General features: G+C 33.5%; 2 protein-coding genes across 5 annotated transcripts in view; both read left to right on the top strand.

Moving 5' to 3' along the window:
- The window catches only part of LOC140048650 (neuroligin-4, Y-linked-like), a 58796-nt gene extending 38151 nt beyond the window's left edge, over positions 1–20645 (top strand). For 2 of the 3 annotated variants that reach the window (XM_072093417.1, XM_072093418.1), the window contains exons 4-9: positions 8871–9011; positions 10421–10606; positions 10901–11333; positions 13340–13563; positions 14751–14898; positions 15332–20645. In XM_072093417.1, coding sequence (XP_071949518.1) covers positions 8871–9011; positions 10421–10606; positions 10901–11333; positions 13340–13563; positions 14751–14898; positions 15332–15980 — 1781 coding nt within the window. In that variant the 3' untranslated portion in view covers positions 15981–20645. The remainder of the gene's footprint in view (positions 1–8870; positions 9012–10420; positions 10607–10900; positions 11334–13339; positions 13564–14750; positions 14899–15331) is intronic. The other variant, XM_072093419.1, reaches the window with a different exon arrangement.
- A 2211-nt stretch (positions 20646–22856) lies between these two features.
- The window catches only part of LOC140049588 (disks large homolog 4-like), a 130948-nt gene continuing 125853 nt past the window's right edge, over positions 22857–27951 (top strand). For both annotated transcript variants that reach the window (XM_072094519.1, XM_072094518.1), the window contains exon 1: positions 22857–23251. In XM_072094519.1, coding sequence (XP_071950620.1) covers positions 23233–23251 — 19 coding nt within the window. In that variant the 5' untranslated portion in view covers positions 22857–23232. The remainder of the gene's footprint in view (positions 23252–27951) is intronic.

Below are 27951 nucleotides of genomic sequence, written 5' to 3'. Positions count from 1 at the left end.
TAAAAGATAGTGTTGCGTAAGAAAAGAGTAAATTATATTAACGGTAGAATATTGATATTTAAAGGCATCCAACTTAAAACAAGCCGGTTGGATATCTATCTCTCGCTGTTTGTTCTATGACGGTATCGATAAAAAACAAACTCCCATCGATAAAATGCAATTATTCGTTAGTACTGTAGATGTAAATGTTTTCAAGAACAAGTTACAGATATCGTTACATCAGATACTATGTCATCGAATTATTTTTATTATGATTTAGATGTTTTTTTTTATTTGACTTAATAGCTTCTTTAACTGTTATTGAAAAATAAAATGCCGTGCAACGAGAGTGTATACCTTCTATCTAATTGAGTCTGAATTTAATATGATGTTCTTTGGAAATAACGAACCTTGTGGTTCAGACATTTTAGTTAGCTAATTGAGTTGAGTTGTAAATCCAAATGAGAATGCCGTTCTGAGTATGTTCACAGCTTCAGTTTTACACAAAATGAAATTGAATTTAGTATCAAATACAATTTAAACCAAACATTTCTGCAATATCAATTTCAACAGATGTGTATACACTCAGTTTGATGATCCTTGCGGCCACTCACATGCGACTGTATAAAAGTGACTTAGTATATAGGCCTATGCCTACACTGTTATTATTATTATCTTGGTATGTTACATACCATTATAACAAGTGTCATACAAATTGAACTACTTTACGGTACCGTATAAGCGCCTGATTCTCAGTGCTGTATATTCAAATATTACAACATATTTGTCTATAGAGTATCAGTTAAATCCTTAATACAGCATAATATGTTTCACATGTGATACCTGTATCGTGGAAGTTTATTGTGGGATCTGTTTGTATGCGACTTATGTCTTGTTCTTTGGCTTGACTTTTTGCAAGAAATAAATACCACATACCATTTTTGTTTTGTTTTTTTTCAATTTATAATGTTAGATTAAGTACTGATTAACATATTTCAAAATTACTAGTTACGGCATTATGTTATCTATCGACAGTGGGCTTAGTAAATAAAGTATTACATTACAACAAATCAAAATGAGAAATTACGAAAATGTAAGAAAATCGATAATTCGATAATGGGTTTCATTGATTTCAGTAATTTTCTCTTATTAGTAATTGTCTTCATTCCAAAAGAAAGATATTCAAATTGAATATTTTGTTGAGCCTGAGGATTCAATTAAAAATAATTATACAGTCGATTGAATTTCGATAAAAGTTTTCAGGTCGAAGAATAATTAATTTTGATCTACTATATAATATTATATCTAACATATTGAAATTGTAGTCTTAAAGGTTAACAAGTTGTAGATTAAATTTTGGTTGAAGTTGAATAGAAACACTTCATTACATTAGGCAATTATGGTTGAATGATCTATCAAGTGATACAGACCCAAAAGAATTACTGGTAAACTGAATATTACAGAACACATTGACTGTCAACCTCCAGAGGGATGTAGCGCAGTAAAATCAATGACCAGTAACTGTTACAGACATTATACTGCCAGGGGGTGTAAGAGATATTGAGTCAACATTCTGAAAACATTATGTTGTGTAGTCCCATCACGTTACTAACTTCGGTTAGTTGAGGCTGTCCGAGCCCCAGGCAGTCGATTGGGACACATAGATTCAGAACAATTTATAAATACAGATTATACTGCTATCTCGCTAATTATAGGATACCTCTACCCATTAGTTGCAAAATGCATTGTGCCTAATAACTTGAATATATCATTCTGAATAAACAGTATGGCGCATGCGCAGAGTTGACTGTGTAATTTAGAAATTCTAGAAGCATGACACTGAATGAGATGGTGACATTTATATATTGCCAACATATTTATTGTAAATTACATCTATAATTGAATATTTTTAATGATTGTCTGGAAATTTATCTTTTTAAAGAGACAAAGAGATCCAATCGTTAATGTAAGACCCGAGGCGCGCGCGCGTGAGTGTACTGAACAATGTCTACGTGTACTTCGTGGCCTGATGTCTGTGTTTGTAAGTTAGGAGGTTTATCGCTTTATTCAAAGTTAACTGCTTGTATGGTATTACGACGAAAGACCTCGAAAAAGAGATCAGAGATCCGAGATAACTCGAAAAAATATTTGTTGTGAGCCATTTTTTTCAGGATCTCTTTGCCATATTATTAAAAAAAATATTATCGCGAAGTGACAGTTAATAGTTGTCTTCTTTCTCTGACATTTTGTATTATACTTGGTTATGTTCCACATTTAGATACAAGGAATTCCTAAATGTATTTTAGAAAGCAATCGTAAGAAAAAATATATAAATAATAAATAGGACATTGCGTAACTTGTATGATCCAGGATATAACCTAGTTATACTGTTATACCGAGTAAGCTGCTAATGAATGTACAGTAGAGTTTCAAAACCACAATATAGAAATCGTGTATAGAATGAAAATCACATTAAAATGGGTAGCATAATCAGTTTTTCTAATCCAAGGAAATGGATTGTAAGTAACGCAAATTAAAGTTCTCCGTAAAATAATCTATCTGACCTGGAAATTCGGAAAAAAAAGAAAATCTCATTATGTATCAATTACTATAATATCATGTATTTATGAGTATTTAAATTTATTCAGTCTCAGGAGAAAAAAAAGAAAAATGAGTGTATAGTAACTTTGATTTACTCGAATTATAATAATCAACAAGGAGCACAAATAAAATGTTTCATTTCATGTGGTCCTTTTTCCAAAATTATATATAAGTAGGCCTACTATAATTACAAGAGTCAACCAAGGAAGAGTGACTTTTAAAAAGATAAAATGAAATTAATCAATATTTAGTACCGATAATTCACTAATGTGTATTTTTATAGCGGATAACCTAACTGTACTGGTAACGAGTTCACGTCTGGATATGTTTACCTCCGAAGTTATATTTTTCTGAGATGTGTGTGTTTGTCTGTTAGCAGGATAACGTACAATCTAAAAGACGGATCTTTATCAAATTTAAACCACATGGATATCTGGTCACCGACTACTCCATTACATTTTGGTTATCCCAATTCTGGACCACTTTTTATTATTTTACTAATTTTAGGCCGTACGTCAAAACTACAAGACGGATCTTTTCCACATTTAAACCATAGATAGATATGTGGTCACGGAAGACTTGATTCAATATAGGAAATCCAGACAATTATCCAAATTCTGGACCCCTTTATATATATATATATATATATATATATAAACAAATCAGGCATAGAACATTAATTCTAAACCGCCCGGTAATATACTGAAATTTAATTAATTAATTTGAAACGATAAAGATGAGGAAATCTGTGAGAATGAGAAAAAGTCGCCCCAACCGAGACTTGAACTCGGACCGCCTGCTTGATATGCAGATGTCCTAACCATTAGACCACTGGGGCTTTCATGGTATTGTTCGAACTCGATTGGATAGCGACTCTTTAACATTCTCGGCGTGGTACGGCGGAACAGCACTAGTCCTCAGTTGTACGCACGCGCACCAGAGATCAAATTGATACGCCCTCATCTTACAGTATTTTTATTCACGAGGCGGGATCTCCGAAGAGATACTTATATATATATATAAACAAATCAGGCATAGAACATTAATTCTAAACCGCCCGGTAATATATATATATATATATATTCGTAAAATAACACATTTAATTAGTAGTTTTGAAAATATAAATGAAGGTATATATGGTGAGGTTCCCCGCCCCCCTCCTCCCTCTTTTTAGAAAAAGAATTAGTCGATTTGTTTATTTTAGTCACGATTTTTTCCTAAGCTTTGTTAAAGCTCTACTAATTAATCCAAACGTCATAGCGGTGATCAAATTTGATGGCTTAAATTAATTTCCAGGCTGGTCACTTTCCTTTATTCCTCGGCTATCTAATATTCTAAAATTATAAACAACTTGAACAAATTCGGATAATAGTGTTTCCTCATAATTCATAACTTAATTTATGTATGAAAATAATTATTTTATAAATCAATAATAAGTTATCAAATGTATTTAGTATATAGTTAGTGTATAGTTCATTGTTCCAAATCCTCACAATGAACCAACATCAGAATGCCATAATTATAAATGTGTTTATTTTGTCTATAGATAGGGGAATATCGGCACAAGTGATATTTTTCATAAGTTTGTTTAGTATTTTCCTTTTTTGAAAAAGATACGCACTTAAAGTAATGAATCTGAAATGAGCTTACCAATACTATTGGATAGTGGTGTTTTAAAACACATTTGATAACGCTTTACTTACGTACAGGTTTTTGTAATAAATAATATACATTCAGCTTCTGAGATTTTTTCCCATTTACAAATTACAAATTTGTGCTAATATTTTTTTCTTGATAGTACATGTAAACTGTAAAACTGTATGCAATCATCACTTTTAAATCAGCGGCACATAAAAAGACGTTCTCGCATTTATAAGAGACAAAGTATTTGCCTTAAAATATACAGTATGAATAGGTAGCCTATGCGTATATAAAAAAACAAGGCCAACAGCCATAAGTCGTGTGCTCTCAGAAAAAAATGAACTTTCAAAAAGTAATGTACTTTAAAACTTTTCTGTACATCAAAACAGTTCAAAAAGTACAGAAAAACGCAAAGTGATACCTGACACACCGACCGACCGACCGACCGACAGACCGACCGACATAGTTAAAACTTGTCTGTACATCAAAACAGTTCAAAAAGTAGAGAAAAGTGATAAAACGCATAGTGATACCGGACCGACAGACAGACCGACAGACCGACCGACCGACATAGTGAACTATAGAGTCGCGTCCACGCGACTAAAAACGCTACGATTTGAGCGGGAAAATCGCTTAGAGGAAATCCGCGACTTTGACGGTAATTTACCAAATTTGGCAATAACTCGTAGTATACCTAACTTGTCGTTATTTATTAGCAAATTTGTGACACTGTTTCTTTATCTACTCATTATATTCTTGAAAAACGTTAACCGACCGGAATCTAATTAATTATAATTTTAATGAGATTAATTTGATTTTGTTCAAGATCTTGTTCTTCTTTTGTTTCACTAACAAAATAATCAACACAGGTTATTAATATCCAATTACTTAGTTTTATATTACTACATTTCCTTCGTCCATTCTTAACTAAGTACGTTTCCGCGTGCACATTTTAATGAATATGTTCAAACTCTCCTTTTGCAAACCCATTAAGAGTAGGTAACCCTCGTGTTGATTATTAGGTCACCCCAGCCCTCAGGATAACTATACCTTCATTGCCCTACATTATTGAAATGATAGCCTAGATAGATGTAATTTGCGCAGATACTTATCTTTACTATTTGTAAAATAACAATGGTCGCATTCAAACAAGACAACATTTTCATAATGAAGAACTAGCGAAACTTGTCATTGTGTCGTATTGGTATCACGTTGATGATAGATTGTAGTGTTATCTCGTTTATCTTGCGCGCATCTATGTGCACTAATGAATGAGATTCTAATTCGTGTTACTAGGCACCGAAGCTCATCATGTTATTATGTTGTACCGTTTTCACGAGATAATTTGAAATTTAATTAAACAAGGTAAATGTGCGTGAAAATCAACTATTTCTCTGATATGGTCTTCTTCTCTTAAGTCAAGACTTTTAGATCGGAATTTACTTCTTTCAGTGTCTCTATTTATCGTGTGAACGTATTCTATTATCTGCTTTTTTTTTTAGAGATATTATTTGGGTAGATAATTGTAGTGACTTCTTCTTTATTTTCCTTACCATTATGCTTTTCTTTACATCAAGAACTTTTCATACTAAAGCTCTGTCTACATTATAAAACTAGTTTGACAAAAAAAAGCGTGATGTGCCCAAATATGGTAGTGATATGACACCATCATGTCCATATATGGGCACATCACATTTTTTGGTCACATACAGTTTGATAGTGTAGACAGTGTTACTTTTTCTTCTGCGCTCTTACTTGGTTTAATGCGATTTTACTATCTAATGTTGTTGTTGTTGTTGTTGTTGTTGTTGTTTAGATGACACCTTTTTTACGTTTTGCTGGTTTTGGTTTTTCGTATAGTGTTTTTTTTCTCTTAATTATACATATTGCTTGGATGATGCCTTAATTGCATACATATCTTTAGTTAATCAATTTTATTTAGTTCTTGATTCCACTATCTAATTACATTTGTTTTGTTGATGCCTTGTAGAGTATAAATATTTCGTTGGTTCACTTTGGTTTACGTTTTCATGGTATTCCTTACCTGGCGCTGTATTCATTTCATTGTACAAACATTACTCAATTCATCAGAGTACAATTTCCGATGTAGCGTGTTAATCTCTGTGTTTACTGAGTCATTGATAGTGCAACCACTTAGCTAAGTGGATACTTTGCGTTAACGAAGGTAAAATCGCGTCATCTAAAAATGTTATCAACGAACATTTTGCAACGTACTCACACCGCTGTTGCCATTTAGTCGGCAAAGGACAGAATGCATGTTAATAAAAATATTGCTTCCGAGTGTTTGGATTAAAACATTTGATATACCTTTTCAACTTACGGTTGATGTAAACACGTGTCTCCTCTTCCAGTAATGAGGGAGTCTTCCGGCAATATACAGTAGAGTACCGTGTTCGTCGTCATAAAGTTGTATAAAAAAAACTCGCTCTTATAATCGTTTGTGGCAAAAAAGGTGAATCAAAACCCAAAGCACAACACTCATATAATAAGTGTCGACAAGTTATGTGATTTGAAAGGTGTACTTCAAAGTAGGTCTACGTTATACTACAACGACTATTGAAAAATAGAATGAATTTAGATAAGCCAAGACAAATAAACTTTATTCTCTGTTATAGTAGTTAACATAATATATATAATAGTCTTTTTCTCATTGACATTCTGTTAAACAGGTAATAAATATCAGACAAGGCAGGTACAAATGTGTATGGTACGCCAAGTGCTACTAAAAATATATCACGTAGATTTCTCATTGAGAATATCGTGTAGCGAACCGTGGAAAGTGTCAATACGTGCCAGAGTATAAAATTGCAATACACATTTAAAGATGCCATATCATAGAAATAAAACTTTGTTTAATACTGTAGCTCAGCTGGGGTACTCACGTTATTTACTATTATATGGAAATACAATAACCTTATTACAGCCGTGCAGTCATCTTACGATTAAACGATTATTATGTTCGCAAGTGAAAACTGTAGGCCTATCTGAAATATGTTATGAAACTGTATATCATAAAAATGAAACTTTTTTTTTTATATTGGAGCTCAGCTGGGGTACTCACGTTTGGTACTGTACTATGGGAATGCAATAACCTCATTACAGCCGTGCCATGCAGTCATCTTACGATTAAAAGATTATTATGTTCGCAAGTGAAAACTGTAGGCCTATCTGAAATATGTTATGAAACTGTATCTTTAACAAGAGAACGTAGTTCGTATATGAGCTAATAAGGCTTTTACTTGGGTTACATTGGCTAGTTAAATCACGGAGGGATTATTTGGTTAAATATACGTGACTAGTTATTCACACCATGGAAGAATTATGGTTTGAAGTAAAATCTTCTATAATGATAACATTTTTTCGCATCTAATATTATTATAATGATACAAATTCAATACAGTCATTGGTGATTATTTGTTGCTTTCTGAGTTTTTTTCTGTGTGCTTATTCTTAATCCAAATTTTATCAAACATAGGACAATGAATGATACATAGCTAGCCCCTTTCATTTCTGTCAACAGCAATAGACATCAGACAAACAATACGGAAACCACATATCAGTTTTTACCAGTAAGATGCACCTAAACATTCAACGACATAAAGTATTTAATTCTTCTTATAGGTTCAACTCCTTACCAAAAAGGATGTGCTGTAGTACATTATTAGATAACAAGCTTACTCTTCCCTGGTTATACCATTTACAACTCTCCATTTGGTTACAGTGTCTTGCCAATGAGGCATTGTTTTGAAGCTTAAAATAGTCTTAACCTTTGTGTGAGACGTTGAGACATTGGTGTAGGCCTATGACAAATTATGAAAAAGAAAAGAGATTAGGCCTAAAAGTTTGCTCATGCTGGTTCAGTGGTTAATATATCACTCAAATGAAAACGTATGCCTGTTATTCTACTAAATTGATTCTAATATCAATATTAATGCTTAATAAACTACGGAAATTAAGATTCGTTATTGAAGGTCTTAATGGTATCGATTTATACAATCCATATTGCGCTAAATAGCATGTGTATATAATTGCCGCTTTGCCTGTTAAGTAGAATGCTTTATTGAGAAGGAAGTGATCCTAAATATGTATTAAAATACAAGTGATATGACTTAATAAGATAATGGCATTCTAGTACATAACCCTAATACAGTTTATAGTAAATGGGATTTAATATAGGGCAGTCATACAGTACGAATATTCGATAGTTTTTTTATTGATCGAAGTAGAACCCTGCGGATGATTGAACTCTGGAAAGTGGAATACCGATGTAAATTCATCGAAATGTAATAGTATTTCAATTCGAGGGTATTTAGTTCTGAAAGTTATTAACTAGAAGTGTAAAATACAGTAAATCACAAGTATAGTTTAGAAATTTACTATTCCTTTTAATAATTTTTTATTGTTTTGTTTTATAAAGTTACAAAAAACATTTCGAAGTTTATTAGTTATTAACCCATTATCGTTAGCTTTTGTGGTTAGTGAACGAACTTACCACCCGAGTAAATGACTAAACCTAAAGGGTTCATAGAGTAAGTAAGATAGCTAGAGCCCATGATAAGTATGTATATTTTGTATTCACCAATTTCAGTTTTACTGAATAATATACTAAAATATTCATTTTTCCATAGGTGTCGACAAATTTCCTGTTATGGTTTTTATACATGACGGAGAGTTTCGATCCGGTTCTGGCTCGATATACAACGGTAGTATTCTAGCAGGCTATGCTGGTGTCATCGTCGTCACTGTTAATTTCAGACTAGGGATATTAGGTAAGTACTAGCTGGGATTACTATAAAATCCCTGTACTACTTCTTAATGTACATAACAGAGTTATCGCCGTTTGGAGCGCCATAATGAAAGATGAGAGTCATCCACTCTATAGTGATTTTCAGTGGTTGAGTTCTGGAAGGCGTTTGAGGGCTACACGCTGTAGAACAAAACGCTTCATTAATTCTTTTGTTTCGTACTCAATTAGACATTTTAATAATCGTTGTTAAGTCGTTGAATTTTGTTACTATGTAATTTTATTGTATTAACCTTTTAACTTTGAGCAATTGTATGTCACATGAATTTCCGTATGGACAAATAAAATGAACTATGAACTAACTAACTAACTATGAACTATACAACCTGTCTAAGAATCACAATAGTATAATATGTACAGTATATCTATGCTAAGAATGGAGTAGGCCTCGTTACTTTAAGAATATAGCATGATTCATTATTATTTTCCTAAAAATAATAATAATCCCGCTTTGGTTTGATACTGGTCTATAGGGGGCAGTATATATCCGGTTTCGGAATTTGTGTTTAATTTGCATAATAAATACATTATCAGAGCTACTACCGGTTTATGTTTATGGGCTACAACTTGTTTAAACAGAATACAGCATGCAGTTACTGTGTCATTGCATAAATTGAAGTAAAGAAGAGTTACCGTGTGAGATCTATCCTTGATTTAATACTGGTCAAAAGGGGGCAGGCTATTTCCGGTTCTGGTATTAGTGACTATTATTCATAGTGTTTTAATTTATTTTAACATTAGGAAATAAGTTTTAAATAAGAATGTAGGTAACATAGACAGAGGTAGTTAGGAAGATTTATTTCAATATTATTTTAAATCCATCTTTAAAAAATTTAATAAAAAAGATACATTTTTAAAAGGACATTTGCGGTCATGAAAAGGCCAAAAACAGTGGGAGTTATAGAAAATTCATCCATTTCAATATTCTAAAATGAATTCTCAATTTGTTTTTTTTGTTTTGTTTTTATTGATTTTCAACACAAAATAAATATGATAAGTAACAATAAACATTATATATATATATAAGAAAAATGTGTGGCTGGTGGGTAAAAAAGTTCAAAGAACTTTAAGGCTCACCCATCAAAAAAGATACATAAACATAATCAAGTATGACGAGTAAGATATACATTATACATAGTAAGAATATAAAATATGATGTAAAAAGACATAAGTAAAATAAAAAATTTAAAAAGCAAACAAATAAAAATTTAAATGGAGAAAGGCCAGCCCTGGAAAGTGGGTAGTTTTTAACAGATATTGAATCGTCGAATCGCTATCTAGAACCTAAACTAAAATATCTAGAATATACTATAGGTTTTTTTTCTTATAATGTACTTATTAGACCTATACACACGAATAATCCTTCAATTATAGGTTTCTTAAGTTCTGGTACCGGTGCAGCTAAGGGAAACTATGGACTACAAGACCAAATTGCAGCTCTTCAATGGATACAAGATAATATATCAGCATTCAATGGAGATAAAAGTAGGGTAACAGTAGTTGGAGCTGGATCTGGTGCAGCTAGCTCTGGGATATTGGCCCTGTCCAATCGCACAAGTGGTAAGCCTACAAATGTTGTTTATTTTTATGTAAAAGTTTAATTTTAAATAGAAAAGACAATGTTGTGTTTCAACTTTACGCTTTCCTCTCTGCCAATAGGCAGTATCCATAAACAGTTCATGTACATTACACATTGTATTTTACAGTAACTTAAGGGTCCTGACCAATGTACGTCGGTTCCATTGCCATGTGGCCTCCTCTATCCAATGTGTACAAGGTTTATGCTATACATATGATGTCAAATTAAACGGTTGTCTGAATTAAATATATCACTATTGTTTTTCTTTTAAATAGGCCTTATACATCGTGTGATTGCACAAGGCGGCTCCCCATTGGCTCCCTGGGTAATGTCTACCGAACCTTCTACCTACTTTGACCGCCTAGCAGAACGATTTGGCTGCCAGAAGAAACCACAGTCCGACATCATCGACGAACTCCGAAATGTACCGTTCGAAGAGCTTCTACTGGCAGAAAAAGATATACGTGCCCCGTTATATTTCATCGCTTTTGGGCCTGTAATAGACGGAGATATAATTACGGACGTACCGGCCAACCTGATACGTAATACAGTACGGAAGGTTAGCATTATGACGGGTTTTACGGAAGGCGATGCGTACGAATTAGTTGAGCTACAAACAGACGAAAATGGGGCAATACTAGCGAAAGATTATGACGAAATTCTTCTTGGATTTGTACAAAACCACTATGGAAGTGGCATAAACTTTCGGTAGGTCAATATGTAGGCTACGGTACACCTTTTTACATATTTATAAATCGCTGAAAACATAGGAGAATATTAGGCTACATAGAGATAATATACATATTTGGTCTAGGGGGCAACCTATATCCGGTTCTGGAACTAAATAGTGTCTTTGATAGCAAAATAAAACCCGGTGCAGTCGCTTTCCGGAGTAGCTTTAGCTGAGTTTCAACTATCAAGAAAAGTTGTTTATATATGATTCAAAGTTTGCTACATCCGGCTTTGGTTTGCTACTGGTCTATAGGGGGCAGCCTATATCCGGTTCTTGAATCTTGAATTTGCATACACAGTATCGGAGCTCTGAGTGAATTATGATACGAGACCAGTGGCCGTATTCACCAATCATAGTCTTCAGACACCTTTAACATTTAAGAAGTTTACAATATTATTGACTTAAGTTGAAATACTATAGAGCCTATAGTGTTTAAGTACTTATTGAAGCGTGATTTGTGAATACGAATACTGGTATTCCATTGGTAGGAAGCATGCCAAGCTACAGTGACACTATACAAACATTTAAATAAAATTAATATAATAAAGTATACTATCAATATTTTGTCATAGTTTCAGCTTACCTTTGAACGCGATCGCATACATTGATGCATTATCATCATTGTTTTTTAAATGTATTTTATTACCACACCATTTGAGAAGATAATGAGAAAAAATTTCTTAAATGGTTATATAGAAAAATAACGTTATCATTATGCAACCTCCGAGGCACCATAAACTAAACAATAGGATTTCTCACACGAGAACGCAGTCAATGGAACTAATGTATTAAAATTCTTTATGAAACACATTTAGGTTTCTGAGGAATTCAATAAAAATAATAAATCATTTCACCCTTGTGAGTAAGTGAGTGATGGCCTAAAGGACAAAAGATAAGACGCGTTAGAGTCCTAATTATGTAAGGTATGTTTTTGCATGACGTCACGAAGAGTTGTTCGTTCCTGAAAAGTATTTAATTACTGAGGTTCATTTGAGGCAAAGGGGTGTGGTGTGATGTGATGCTATTGGCTATTTTGAAGTTTTTAGATATATTGTGATGTCACCCCTCTTTTTTTTTCTTCTTCGGTCAGATGTTACCATTCTGTGACTCCCTTTTCCCCACATATTGTTAGTTATTCTTCTTATGTATCCTGCCCATTTTGATTTCATTACAATTTCTTTATTTCTTTTATAGTTTCTTTATTTCTTATTATTTTGGTACGTTGATTTTGTTTTCTTTGAATGTGAACTGAATAACGTTTCTTTACAATACCTAATTCTATACGAGTGTCATTCATATTAAACTTTAATGGTCATCAACACATTCTCACAATGACATAGATTCAAAATTTAATCTAATCGCAAATACAAATTACCTAAGGGACAAAAGCATATGAACATTAGAATATTATCACATTTTATTACTATCATTAATCAAAATATATAATAGTGTGGATTATTGTGTTATTTTATACAACATTTGGTTGTCTTAAGCTATCATTATGTATAATGATAATCTTTATTATATTGTTTGTCAAGTGCTATACGATGACGTTACCGAATACTCCCATAGGAAGAGAAATATATTTTTTATAGGTATTTGTTGCAGTAAATACTAACAGTATTGAGTCCATGGGGTAGTAGTTATATTATTGGCTACACAGTGTCATATTCAGCTACGATAATCTCAAAATGTATAGGCCCTAACATTATTTATTTGTCTACTCCTCTAAAAATCTAATCTTCAAGTAAATAAGTGGAAGACCTGAATTTTGAAATATTTTACATTTTTAAGAAAATAAAAATCATAAATACGGCAGGTTAATATTGGTAATTATTGCGGTTGGTTTCGATTGAATAAAATAAAATAAATTAACCGCTCGGACCTAATTTAATGATAAGTATTTAGGTCTTACAGGCCTTTATTCGATAACACAGATGTAGGCCTATATTCTATTACTAACACCGTCTTTCTCCGGCAGTGATATTATAAAGAAAGCTATTCATTTCGAATATACTGGTTGGGAGGACGGTACAACGGCAGAATCAACATCGTATTCAGAGAACGTCTTGTCATTCATAAGTGACAGGCAATGGGTTGTTCCAGCGATACAGACAGTTAAAATGTTCGACGAAGCGGGTCTTGTGGGATATCTCTACTTCTTCGCATCGAGAATGAGGACTAGCTTTGCACGACGCTGGGCAGGTAGGCATATGTATTTTTGGTGTGAATGAGATGAACTCGTCCTTCAAAATTGCAGGCGCTAAAATATGGAATAACCTACCAACTGAAATCAAATATTCCCAACAATTGCTTCATTCAAAGTTAGATATCGATCTAATTTTTTCCCCACACCTAATGTTTTACCCCGACTTTGTTAACACAGAACCATGACAATGCAAAACATGTTTTCTTTTACCTGATTGTGTAATCCTGTATAAAGATGTTGTTAAATAAATAAATAAATAAAAGTCCCAGTGAGACAAGGCTTGCCTTCTACAATAGTTGGGATCATTCGACTGTTTCAACATTACTTATTATTTGCCATTACAAGTACATCCCTAAAACAATTATATATTATGTCTATAATTGTACGTTTTTGTCTGTATAACTTTGTTATTAAATTGTGAATTTAAAAAAAAATGAAATTAATAAAGTCTAACAGTGGTTATTGGAATGTAAGCACTCTTGCAATAGACATGATCAATTTCTCAACTATGAAATAACCGTTGTTGTCGCTACCCTCTGGCTTATAATATATTAATCTCGTTATATATTAATACTAGTCGAAATCTAATTAACAGTCTTGTAACTACACTTCAATATTATTAACTTCACCAGTTTAATTTTATATTGACGATTTGTATTTTACTCTATTTAAAACACATTTATAAAAAATAAACGTCAAATATTCAGTATCAGATAGCTGTAATTCTATATCCCCAGTCGATACACGATATATAATATAATAATATTTGTCTGAGATTCGATAACACTGTCTCGCGACACTTTCTGACAATATTCATAATCATATCTTCAAGATGCGTAGAAATAATATCCTTTTATATTAGGGGCTTTTTTGCAAGGCGCTGCTATCAATGGACGGGACGTCGTAACAGATTGTACAACACAATTTGTACAAATTATAATAAAGTGTTATATCGTAAAGAATTTTGGGTGCAAATTATCCTTTCATATTAGGGGATTTTTCGCAAGGCGCTGCTATCAATGGAAGGGACGTCGTAACAGATTGTGATATTCTAACAAATAATAACAAATTGTTATAGACCTTTGGGTGCAAAGTTTGTAAGGACCGTGCATTATGGTATAATAATAATTCTTTTTCCATGATTTTTATCTTTTGTGACGTGTTTATATTTATTGTCTTGTAGGGTCAATATTCCTGGACGAATTGCCGTTCGTGTTGGGTGCTCCACTGGTTCCAAGTGGCATAGGGGTGTATGCATATAACTACACAAGGAGAGAGGCTCAGATTAGCCGTTCAGTAATGACCCACTGGACAAATTTTGTGAAAACAGGGTAATTATTTTGAGATGTTCTAATTTGAAAAAGTATACCTAAATCCGCAACGTAAACGTATTGATGAATCACAAGTGATAGTTTGAATAATCCATCGCTTTTGATTGGTCAATTCACCTAAATTGCGACTTGCGTCCCTGCGTTGCGTCCTTGCTTAAGCGTGGTTCCCACTAGCGACGCAACACAAGGACGTAACGCAACGCAAGTGAATTGACCATATAACTTCGCTTGTCATTGGTTAAAACGCTTGCGTTGCGTTTACGTCCTTGCGTTACGTTCTAGTGGGAACCAAGCTTTAACAACCTGTGGAAAACCTGCTGCATCTGAATGTGCTCTCTCGTGTTATGTAAAATTATTTCCACGACTTACAGTTCTATATATCATAATATCTAAATTATCTTATGTATTCATTTGCTTTTTTTATACATTTTAGAAATCCTAATATGCCAAAGGAGCAGGATATACAAAATGGTGATAGTAGGTACGATTGGTTGAAATACACTGTTGCCAATCAAGAGTATCTTCATATAGGCCAAAAACGAAAAGTTAACGATTTTTATCGTCTTCATAAAATGTCATTTTGGGAACATTACATTCCAAAAGTGACAGAAATACTTTCTGGTAAATGCTACAATATGGAGGGTAATGAAGTTGAGAACAATGTACCAACTACGCGTCAAATGACGTCATCAGTTACTACGCGGTCAATAACTAGTACGCCAGTCATCGAAATAGAAAAAGTTGCGTCGGCAACTTCAAACAGTAACAAGGGTGGTTCTCAAATGAGCATAGTTCTCATCGTAGGGGCCGCCCTTCTTTTATTAAATTTTGCTATTTTATCTGCAATATACTACATTCACCATTATAGGAAGAAATATGGCGGGAACATAGCGGTGAACAACAACACATACAATGAAGCAATGATATCAAGGGCTATGCGTAAAGATAGCAGTTTTGAGGATGAACGTTTAATGACACAAGTAGCGGCAGAACGATTAGCAAATCACAGTCGTGGAAATGATGTTGTTTCCCCGACCACAAAAATCCGTGCAGAGAAAAACGAATACGAAATGGACGTGTGACGACGATTTGTAAAATATGTATAATTGCAAATATTTAATTTATTCCAAAGATATGATTGATATTTTTGTCTGTGTTTATTATAGTAATTAATTAAATAGGTTGGTCGTATAACAATTAGGTTCTCAAAAATTAAGACTAAAATTAACTGCACAATTAAGTTGTTATTAAGTCAACATCGGGAACATACTTATTTCGTAAATTCTGTTGATTTTTCTCAAGACTAAATATAATATTTGGGCCTATTTGTTACGTTATTGCTGAAGGACAATATGGCACAAGGCCTCATGAAACCATTATCACGTTTGGCGCGCCCATGTTTGTTTTTTTGTATTGGTAAACATTATGTAGGCTTTTTTGTCATTATTAATGGTAGACAGGGCTACTATGCTGGATTCATATGAACCCTTCACCATTCCAACTTACTAACCTCTGGTATTATAATCTCCTTGCATCCCTGTCTAAACTCTTCCTACTTGTTGCAAACTTTGTTCTTACATCTGCCAAGGATGTTGCTGTTACTCCTGTTTGTTTATCTGCTCTGATGAACAATGCATTGATTGGTTTTATAACCCATCCGAACGCGATTTTTCCACTTTAGATGCAGAGAGATGCACTCAATAGAACGTTTCGATTTCTGAAATGTATTACCATTTTATTATTTTATAAAAAGAGGGCGCTTCGCAAAATAATAACCAAATATGTTTCTCCAGTTCGCTCGAGTTAACTGTGAGCGAAGGTACGCTTAAGTTTAAGGATTGCTAATCGGGCTGCCGGTTTTTTATGTAACGTCCACCTGTTTTACTATACATATCTTCAGCTTTGTACATTATACTTACCGTATACACACACATTGTGAACACATTTCTTTCCTTTTTCTGGTTCGTGTAGATAACAACCGCTTGGCCAAACCGTGATTTTGTAATTTACCAGATGAACACTGATTCAAGCAAAATACATTCTAAACATTTTCTACCAACATTATTATTTAAAATACCCAAACCACAGCACCCGTGGAAACAGATGTCAAGGGAGCCTGCAGTTACACATATAATGATGACATCAGCACATAAAATGTATACGTCATTATGTATAAACACGATGATACACGAGTAGGCCTACCAAAACTTTAAAATATAAAATAAATAATATAGAATAGTAAATCATTGATTTGATATGCATACAATGTGTAATGATTATTATTCTAGATATTTGATATCTCTTTTATTATTTATTTATTGCCAATAATATAAAAAGTAGACAGAAGAGCATGCAGCTATCGCAAGGGACATCAAGTATATATTTTTTTGTAAATGTAATTCGATCGCAAATATTTTTAGAGTTCATTATTAAAGATCAGGTTATAAGCATTAATGTATTGTAACATTATATAATTAAAACTACATCAACGGGTTCAAAATGTCTCAATGTTATGTCTGTTATACGACACCGTTGATATATTCATACCCTTCGACAAAATGGCGTCCAAGACATACAGACAGAATTTGGGTAATAAAACAATTCCCTTATTAATTTTAAACATTTTAATAAAACCATAGGTTTTCATGGACTGCATTTTTTTCTATTACCTATTCCCCAAGTCTTTGGTTAATGATTGAATTCTTATAACAAGTGAACCGAACTATTTCTCACTATGAAGTTCTAATATGATTTTTTACTTTTTTAAGATGTCATGTGACCATTAATTAATGTTAGGACTTACGTAATTTATCTAGGCCTACGTCTAGCTTTGTAAAGCGCGGTTCCCACCAGAACGCAACGTAGCGACGTATCGACGCAAAGTTCTGTATTGCGAATCACAAGTGGGAACCTACGACACAATAGTGCTGCAAACATCTTAGGTTTGATTTCACGCAGACGGGGGCAAACGCAATGATGGGAACGGCATTTTCTTACGTTGCGTAGGTTTCGTTACGTTTCGTCGCTAGTGGGAACCAAGCTTTAGGACTTACGTAATTTATCTAGGCCTACGTCTAGCTTTGTAACACTGACAAGAATTAAAAACGAAACTCTACGTATGCCAGATCAGAAAGTACCGGTAAACGTCAAAGAGAGTAAATCCTGTCGTCGCAAAATATAAAACTTGATGATAGGAGTGTTTCTGCTAATAAAGCTTGGTTCTCACTAGGACGCTTACGTTGCGTAGATTGCGTTACGTTGCGTCTCTAGTGGGAACCAAGCTTTACGTTGCGTCTAAGTCCTTGCGTTGCGTCCTAGTGAGAACCAAGCTGAATACAGACGCATGTTTACCTACGTTACTTTCTGCATTCACGTTTTCTTTTAATCGCGTCCGATAGCAACTAGATCTAGGTTGTGTATTTTTCAAAAAAGATGTTTAAATATTGTAAGTAGCATTAAGTCTTATTTCAGGGGTAGAAAATGCACAGTAAGATTTTACTCTATAGCAATTTATATACGGTTAATTATATTTAAGGTTTGTTATGACATATATAAATATAGCAATTTCGGCAATAATCACTGTGCAAATATATTATTTTATTGACGAAAATTTTAGCATTAAATAAGTGCATGTGTGCCTTATTTATCCCACCATGTACATAAGAATATAGAGGGCGTTGTATATGTATTTAGGTCTATGTCTTATAGAATCTACAGAAGAATTTAATCATGTTCTAGAAAGAAATTATTTATACGTTAAAAAATGCACCGTTTCTAGTACCAGCTTTTCCGAGGACCATTTATTTGTTTTTGAATATTTGTACATTCTACATCGGACTGTTTTTTCTAGAATTAAGCCTAATGTGGAAACAATTTAATTGGGAAGAAATATAATGCCAATGTAGGCCTACATCAAAGACAAAACTTACAGAGTGCATTATTACGGTACATTCTTTATTGTTAAAAATGTGCATGTTTTAAAATGATCGAGTAACTGCCCCTTTCAAACTTATAAGCTGTTCAATAAGTATAGAACTAGAGAATTTGACAACTCAACAAAATGCTGCGGATATACCTACCGATGTCTGCTGGTTGAAACATTATAATGTTTACAAAGGACGAAAACGATCGGTGATAACTTTTTCTTACATATAACAAAAGAAAATGTTCATCCTAGAACTATGTATAGAAAACCATTTTTTGCTGCCTGAAAACAATATTTTCACACGTCAAATCAGATGACGTCATGATTAATAAGAGCAATGCTATTGTGACGATACAACGATTTTATTGTTCTTGTTGATCAGGACGTCATTTTATTGGATTACAAACAAAATATTTTTATCTAATAAATGGTTATCCGGGATGAACACTTTGCAAATGTATTTATTTGTTATTTACGTTTATCTATTTATCGTCGATCGTTAAGTTGTCGTCCTAGTATGTATAGCATGAGGCTCATTTACTCTTGAATACATACACATGTCCATGTCTAATCCACTCGACTATTACACAGACTGCTCGACAGAAAGCATTTGCATTAGCTAATTGCAGTCAGCTCAATTCTTACGTCACCTCTTATAGATATGACTAATGAATATTCATGTTTATTTTGTGACGTTTCATGAGGGGTCCCCAACTTATGTACGTAAAGAAAAATCGCGTAGCGGTACTGAAACAGTTCTTTTTATGCCTCTGTGTTGTTGCTGTATTACTAATAGCTACATAACCTGGTAACCCATAGTTAAGGAATGACATGGTAACATGTTCCTCTTTGGTGGCTATGTGTACATAATTAGGTCTTAGTCCTAAGCAAATAGTGTATACTAGGCATAGGTAGGTCTATAGTACTTATGCACTTATGAATTGATGATTTAAAAGAAAAATAAATTGCGGCAATCTGTGTTGGGTATTTATGGATTGCAATAGATTATATAGTAATTATTATTAACTTGCGGGTACAGTAGTTAAAATTGAAAAGAAGAAATTTGACAGACGTTAGAGAGCGTCCTTCCAAAACAATTCTCGAGCGAACTTAATATTAAAACGCAATCTGATGTGTATTTCATTATTATACTGTAGTATATGTAAGTTTTCAGATCTACATTTTCTATGAAACAGTACGCTTAATTAAAACATAATCAAATGAATTTGTGCTCGCCAAAACAATATTAATATCTAGCTTTTATCACACAACAATAGTTGGTCTAATAGTTGAAGAACATATTTTATGCACAAGGTTTCTTTGACATGTACAGTTTCATAATAGCGCCACCAATTTATGTAAATTTGTATTCTAATAAAAATATACAGCATACGTTTGTTCTTATTAATTATTAATACTTGGCAAAATATAAGTTTGGCAAGTATAGTACATCCTTTGTGTGTTTGCTTCTTTGTTAGCACGCGGGCGCCTACAGTTTTTAAATTATCATTCTGAATTTTTCGGTGTAAATAGGTATACTTACAGGACATGCCTGTTGAAGTTCAAGAAAATCGGTTCATTAAAAATTGTATGCTTTTAACATGGGCCGAAATATCAACATGCGCCCTCTGTGGCAATATTTTTCCGAGTACTTCACTCCGTTTTTGAGTGCTTTCATTTAAATTACTGTTTGTTTAGTTTGAGATTATTTAGGTTTAAGATGGTTTCAATGACAATGAACCGTGATGTGGACACAAAACAGCCGTAATCTGCAACATGTGTAAATGGGGTACTTGTTTCAAAGAAAATCAAACAGCTTGTATTTATTGTCTCTTTTTTCATTCATTCGTCAATCATCAAGTAATAAAGTACATCAACACGGGACTGACAAAAAACAGTAATGAAAATTTGGTACCGACAAAGTAAAAATGTCAGGGGGCACTCTTCGCTGTAAAATATAAAGTAATTGGAAAGGATTATTACACATAGGTTGAAATTAGGTGTTCTTTAGATTTAAATTGTCTTGGATTGGACACTTTCGATGGTTAAATTTCAAGTTTTTTTCTTCTACATATCTGCACAAACTGTTTCAGCACAGACTTAATGCTTTAATACGAGTCTGAATCACTGTAAGGATAGGCCCACCTTTAGTTATTGATGAATAAACTTATTTGATAAATTAAAGTCTAGTTCCGATTTCTGCTCAATTCTTAAATGTTTCACCCCGGCAACGATGGTATTCAATAATGTAGGCTACACAGAGTATGATTAAAACAAACCTTTATAGTCTGTTCAAACAGTCTTTTAGCTTCAATGCTCTTTTTTAATTCTCTTCCTTTAGATATTCGACTTGCTTTATCCCACTCTTCATTCAAATATTTGCTTAACAAGAACCATCTTCTTGTTTTGTGCTTTATTTTTTTCGTTAATCTTTATTAATACTATTTATTTTAATTTAATTTTATTGTTACATGTTTATGTCCCGTCATGTTGTATTTTTGTAAGGGTCCCTAATGATCAGCTTTGGCTGGATGGACCACCCTCGTAGATATTGTTGAAATAAAATAGATAAAATAAATAAATCATCCATTCTATTTCAAAATTAATTTAAATAGAATAAGTAACCTCATGCCAAATCATAGCAGTAAAAAAAGTGAAAAAATACGGTGTCGCCGACTAAAGTCCTGCATCTCATCATGACACCGAAAAGGTTCTTTAAAATAGACGTGCGCCCTCTATTATAATTAAAAAGTTTGGAGTCTAGTACAGTATGCTGACGAGATCAATGATAGCGGATACGTGTCAAAGAAGTGTAATGTATAGTGTAGTGTAGTTAGTATCTTTGACGAGATTTACACACATTAAACAAAACTTCTAATTATGAGTGATGATGATGACAATGATGATGACGACGATGATGATGATGACGATGATGATGAGGACGATGATAATGATGGGTAATAAAAAACGAATCATTTTGTTATTGGTTAAAAGCAGCCGGCATGGGTGTTTGTTGAAGTCATATGCATGTGTCATTTGTTTCCGATCCGTAAAGGTAGACACCACTCAAGGGTTAAGTGCAAACCAAAGATAAAAACACAATTTTAAATGACTCCCTTATCCAAAAAAAACAAAAAAACAAACAAACAAAAACAAGACAATAATAAAACAAACAAAGCATAAGGCAAGCATATGTAGCCCTTATGCTATGTAGAAAACATTTTGCGGAAATTATTGGGGAATCCCTATTACGTCATTATTGAATTGGATATTTTTATTTATCTAAATCAGTCGAGCAGTTTAAAGTATGCCTAAACAGTAGGCCTATCAAAATACAGTTAGACATGCAGTAGTTTTATTTTAATTTTAATTTTATTTCATCTTCATCCAACAGCGACCAAAGTAGCCCATAATTGTGCATAATATTACCTACATGAACATATACTGTAATAATACAGCATAATTTTCACAAGTGAGAGCTTTATGAATCTAATCATTATTTACTTTTTTTATTTAATTTATTCAATTTAATAACTTATTGTATGTTTGTTTTTAATGTATAGTGCCTGTAGATAAGGCTTAACGAAAAATAGTTATGTCCTAGGTTTTAATCAAGGCCCCTTAGCCAGGATCTGACTATTGGGGTTCGGACACAAAGTATTTGAGCGGGGGCTGTGGCAAAGCGAATTTTATTCATTTCCCTAGAATGGCCAGAAATGAAATAAATAAAATTAATGATTATATTTCACTGCACTTAATTAATTTAATTTATTTATTTATTAATTTGTCTTATGAATTTATTTTGCGTCTCAGAGATCATTTATTTCACCAGAAATAATTTTTATCTAATATAATTGATTAGGGTTATATTATTGATTTGAATAATTGTATATTCAGATAAACACATTAGGTATTTAGAATATTGATTTTATATAAAAATCACACAAAATTCGTCGTTTTGCGGTTGTATGTTGTGAACTTTTGAAGGTCACATGATCACTTCCGCGTCTGCCGCCATCTTGCAGGGATTTCACCGTGGTTTTTTTTTAGTCAGGGATCGTAGGAATTCGCACGGATTGTGGTTTGTGTGTGCACAACGTAGAAGCTTAATTAATGTTTGAAAACGGCAGTGGAATTTAGTTGTTTATGCTAAGTTATTACTATTATCAGTTTCTTGCTTGCTTTTTTTATTTCGTAACGAGCTTTTATTGTTTACCAAACTTTCGTGAGGCCTAGCAAAACAAAACCGCTGGCGGGTGTGACCCCGTGTGCGCTCTAGCGAAGAAAACTGAGATACGTTGCCAGCTAGCCTCCTGTCTGCTTCTGATACTCACCATCGTGTTTGTGTTACCATTTTGGATAAATAACTTGTTCTAACTTTGGGATTTATCATACTAGGCCTAAACAGTATGCCAGTTCGTAAGCAAGGTGAGGTATTTAGCAATACACTTTAATATCTATTTAATTTTTAACCAAACTTCACTGCATGCTGTGTACCCAGCCAGCCAGGGCCTAGCTAGAGTGTATTTTTGCAAAAAATGTGAGAATTAATGTCTGATGATGATAAATTCAAAGTAAACACAAAATGTATTCATTCTCATCTGTGATGCATATGCTAGACCTAGAACTACCAACAGTCGCTAGGCCTAGGTCTAGCTAGCCTATGCTAGGGACTGGCATATATTTTTCAATTTATCTTTCTGCATTTGAATAGTGTTCAGTTTGAAAGAGTATATAATCGTAAGCATTTTAAACTTTAAATCAACAAAATTGATTGAGTATTTCGAAAGTTATGAATAAAATAAGGTGTAAAAATTTGGCACCATCACTATCCTTTGTTTACATAGGAATCCCCACCCCGCGTTTGTGACCTTGTACACAAATAGTCACTGGGTGAAAATACTACTAAAACACATATAAATACATTTTATGAACATATTTTTAATTAGAAAGTTGATGGTGACAAATATATATTTGCATAGTACCACATTTTGTTTGGAAATTGTGTCAAAATCACAAAAATAAGATAGAAAGTACTTATTTTATGTTTACCCTCTCCCCGGACTGCGCGAATGTCCCGGAGGAATACCCCCACCTCAGCCAGGCTGTGTGATGACGTCATCAGGCACTTCGCGGCCTAGAATTGCTTACTCACCTAGCATCAGGTGATTAAAAACCTTTTGTGATCCAATATAGGTGATATTTATGTAAAACCAAAGGCGTACACTGTTAAAATATAAATATATCTAAAATATATAAGCAAAATCCCAAAATATTAGGCATGTTTTCGATTTTTTCTGATTTTACTAACATTTCGAGCCCAAAATAAAATGTCATCGCGAAGACATGTGGGCAAAGGAATTTCAAATTTTTCATCGGAATTTTCCGGAAAAGATCGTACAGTCATTCGTTTTTTCTGAATAGCCAATCAGAGTTCGTAAATTCATGCGCAAGTTGACCCCTTTTTAACAGGTTAAGGGTCACACTTGTCTATTCCCTAAAGATGTCTGCTGCCCTCTAGCGGTTTTGCTAGTCGCTACCTATGCCTATATTATTTTATAATAAGAATAGATAGGCCTAGGCCTAGCCTAGTTAGGCCGCTAAAACTGGGCATAACATAAGACTAACTCAACCATCACCGCCGCGCAGCGGGTGAAACGAGAATGTTTTTTAATTGGGTATTTCGAGAGTGTGGTGCAAAAGTTTTGTACTACTACAAAAACTTGGACTAGCCTAGGCCGGTGCTATGCACTTGTCAATTGTATGGGAGGTGCTTCATTTACCAATAATTACTGATGCAGGAGTGCGTAAAAAAACCTAGAAGGTACGTCACATCAATGAACGATGGTGTGTCAATGTCCGTCACTTTACCACCCAAAATATCTTAAACAACATAATCACATTGTGTCATGGTCACCTAAAGGTAAGTCACATTTTTTACGCATGGGTGCGTCATGGTTTTCCGTAAGGTACAGTATGACGCACATCGGACAAATGATGCACCTCTCCCAGGGGTCGTATAGTGGGTCATACAATTGACAAATGCATAAAGTGACGAACATTGACACACCATCGTTCATTAATGCGACGTACCTTCTAGGTTTTTCTACGCACCCCTGCGTCAGTAATTATTTGTAAATGATGCACCTCTCCCGGGGGTCATATACTATACGTTATGGCTTAAGATACGGTACCGTATCCATACTTTTAAAAACTAAAGGTACGGTAATTATAGAGGGCGCTATGTAATGTGGATGTTAATCAAATAGGTTATTGCATTGGTTTTCTGCAAGCCAGCTGTGTAGCCTAGTGGACATGTGATGAGGCTTTGGCTTAAGGGGTTGGAGGTTCGATACTCTTGACGTCTTTTTTAAATTTTTTTTTTTAGTTTTTAATTTAAGAGAGGTTATTTAGAGGGTTAGGTTTTTAATATTTAGGAACGAGTTTTATATTTAGGAACGAGTTTTATATTTAGGAACGAATTTTATATTTAGGTACGAGTTTTAGGAATGCAATTTTACCGTACTTTTAGCAAACGGAAGCGCCCTCTATAATTACCGTATATTTAGTTTTTAAAAGCATGGATACGGTACCGTATCTTTAGCAACGGCGTATACTATAGTGGGTCTTACAATTGACGGCCTAGTCCAAGTCATTTATTTTTGTAGTAGTACTAGTAGTACTAGTAGTACTGTAGTACAGTAGAGCTTACAAGTAGTAGAATGTCAAGAAGATATATTGAATGCACACAGCAGGGCATCAGCAATGCTACCTCATTCATCACAATTTACATAGCCTAGGCCAACTACTATTGGTTTTGATGTATTATAATATGCTATCTACCTGTACTGTGTAGTTATACCTGCTCACCCTCTGTAATAGTTATGTTCCCAACTGCCTATTATTTCAAAACTATCTCCGTTTACTTTTTCAATTTCGTAGATAATTATCTGATAATTTTGTCTTTAGTTTTAATAATAGTTAGAATAATAGCACCACTGTTTATCATAATCATTTTTGGCTGCCAAAACATGACCCTCCTGTACTGTACTACAGCTTGTTACACTTATTTACTGTACAGTAATTCTGCAGGTTGATATACTGCTGTAAAGTTCACAAGATATATTTAAAATTATTACAACCATTCTAATGAATATTTAACCGGAATGTGACATTTAAAAAAATATGTTAAACATATTGTTTGTACAGTACCCATCAAAAATACCTACCTGCTTTACCTGTGATTATACAGTACATTACGAACTGTGTTAATACAATCATATTGATTTATGATTGAATACACATTGAGGTATCCTATAAGGTGTGATGAAAGGGCGCTAAATTCTGTGTGTGATTATTAATATGAATATGTTTTGATACAGTATATTGTAGCTGTCAAAGGCAAAAGAAAACAATTTCTAGTTTGATAAATAAAGATGAAATATGCAATATATTTATGAAGCTTATAATAATAAATAATGCAGCTGTACACATTTTGTTGACACAAGGAATGTGAATATGCAGTAATACATTTATGTTGTTGCATAGCATTACTGTACTGTAGAACCAGTATATGTTTAATCGAAAATGATTGTTTGTACATTGAATACTGTAATAATTACTGTACAGTCCTAGTCTATATCGTGACTAGCTTACGAAAGAAAATGATGACGGTGGTACGTTGGTACGTTCCCACATGAGGGCGTGGTTGCGGACGGGTCCATCATAATGCAGGGGTGTTCTAGGAACTTTTCACTTTTGTATCTAAGCCCTCCCTCTGGAGAGCACGGGCTATTGTCGGTTTATACAGGTAAGCTAGCACTCATAGACTACTAACACCACTACTGGTTTGTGTAATGTACACTGTACATCACTGTCTGTAGGCTAAGCCAAATTTTTCACAAAAACACAGAGGATATGTTAAGCTCTGTCTATCAGTATCAAACTTTATGTGACAAAAAAAATATCACATCATACTTTTTTTTGTAAAACTAGTACCTGTATCATGGAATAAAGAATTATTCTTTACTCCATGACCTGTATACAGTAGACAGAGCTTACAGGGGTGTACAGTATTGCATTCACACTCAATTCACCAGGGACAAAAAGTAGTGAGCCCTCTATCGGCAGCGAATCGTTTTTGCACACGAGACAGCGTTGACAATTACCCGGAAGCAACTTTGTTTTGAAAAGTAAATCTTAGGTTTTTGCAAACTGGCCAATTGGAACTTTTGGTTTTATTTACTAATGAATAATTCATGAAAACCTTTGAAGAGGCATCTACGAACCACGTGATATTGTTTTTTAATCGACGAACCCATTATATTTGTGTGAAACAAGGGTGAATTACACCGATGTTTTTTAAACAATTTTAGGCTATTCGAATGTTAAAATGTTGTCTAATTTGTTGAGGCTGTAATAAAACAACGCAATTTTTTGAGAAGGTGGGTTTTATAGTTTCTGAATATTTGATTTTTCAATAGTAGTTAATAAAAAAATCTCGTTGGGGTTATTTTTTATTTTTTTTTAATGGCTGCTTAAACATGTGCCTTCTTGGGTATTTCACTATTGAAAATGGAACACATGGTTGTAGCTAAAATCATTTTTTACGCCATAAGATAAAAAATGTGGTTTTGTAAATTAATAAGGGCAACATATAATATATAGGAAAGCTGTTTTAAATGATAAAACTCTACAAAGCCTCTTTGTTTTATTTATAAATCAATATAGTCTAGGCCTAGTAATACAGTAGGAGAGCCAGGCTTTAGCCTATAATAGTGGGGTAGTGCGTGCATTATTGGCGCGTGTTCATTGTCAGGCGCGCGTTGTTTATAGGCCTAAGAAAATAAGAATAAATATACACATATAATTAAATAATGATTATTATTAATTGAATGTTTTGTGTTTTTTTTTACAGACCCCAGAGGATTGTTCTACATACTTCAATACAAATAGCATTAAATCAACAACAATTTCTTATGAGTCATATTAATTTACCTCTGGCATATAATGTGAAAAAGCACTATTAATACTGTAATTATTGATATTTATAGATGTATTGCCAAAGAGACATTTATTTTTTAAAAACTTTAACTTATCCTAATTTACTTATTTAAAGGTTCAAATGG

The sequence above is a fragment of the Antedon mediterranea genome, chromosome 5 (genome assembly GCF_964355755.1).
Source record: "Antedon mediterranea chromosome 5, ecAntMedi1.1, whole genome shotgun sequence".
NCBI lineage: Eukaryota > Metazoa > Echinodermata > Crinoidea > Comatulida > Antedonidae > Antedon > Antedon mediterranea.
Note: the sequence above shows the minus strand (reverse complement) of the source record. Positions and strands in the feature narration are given on the sequence as shown.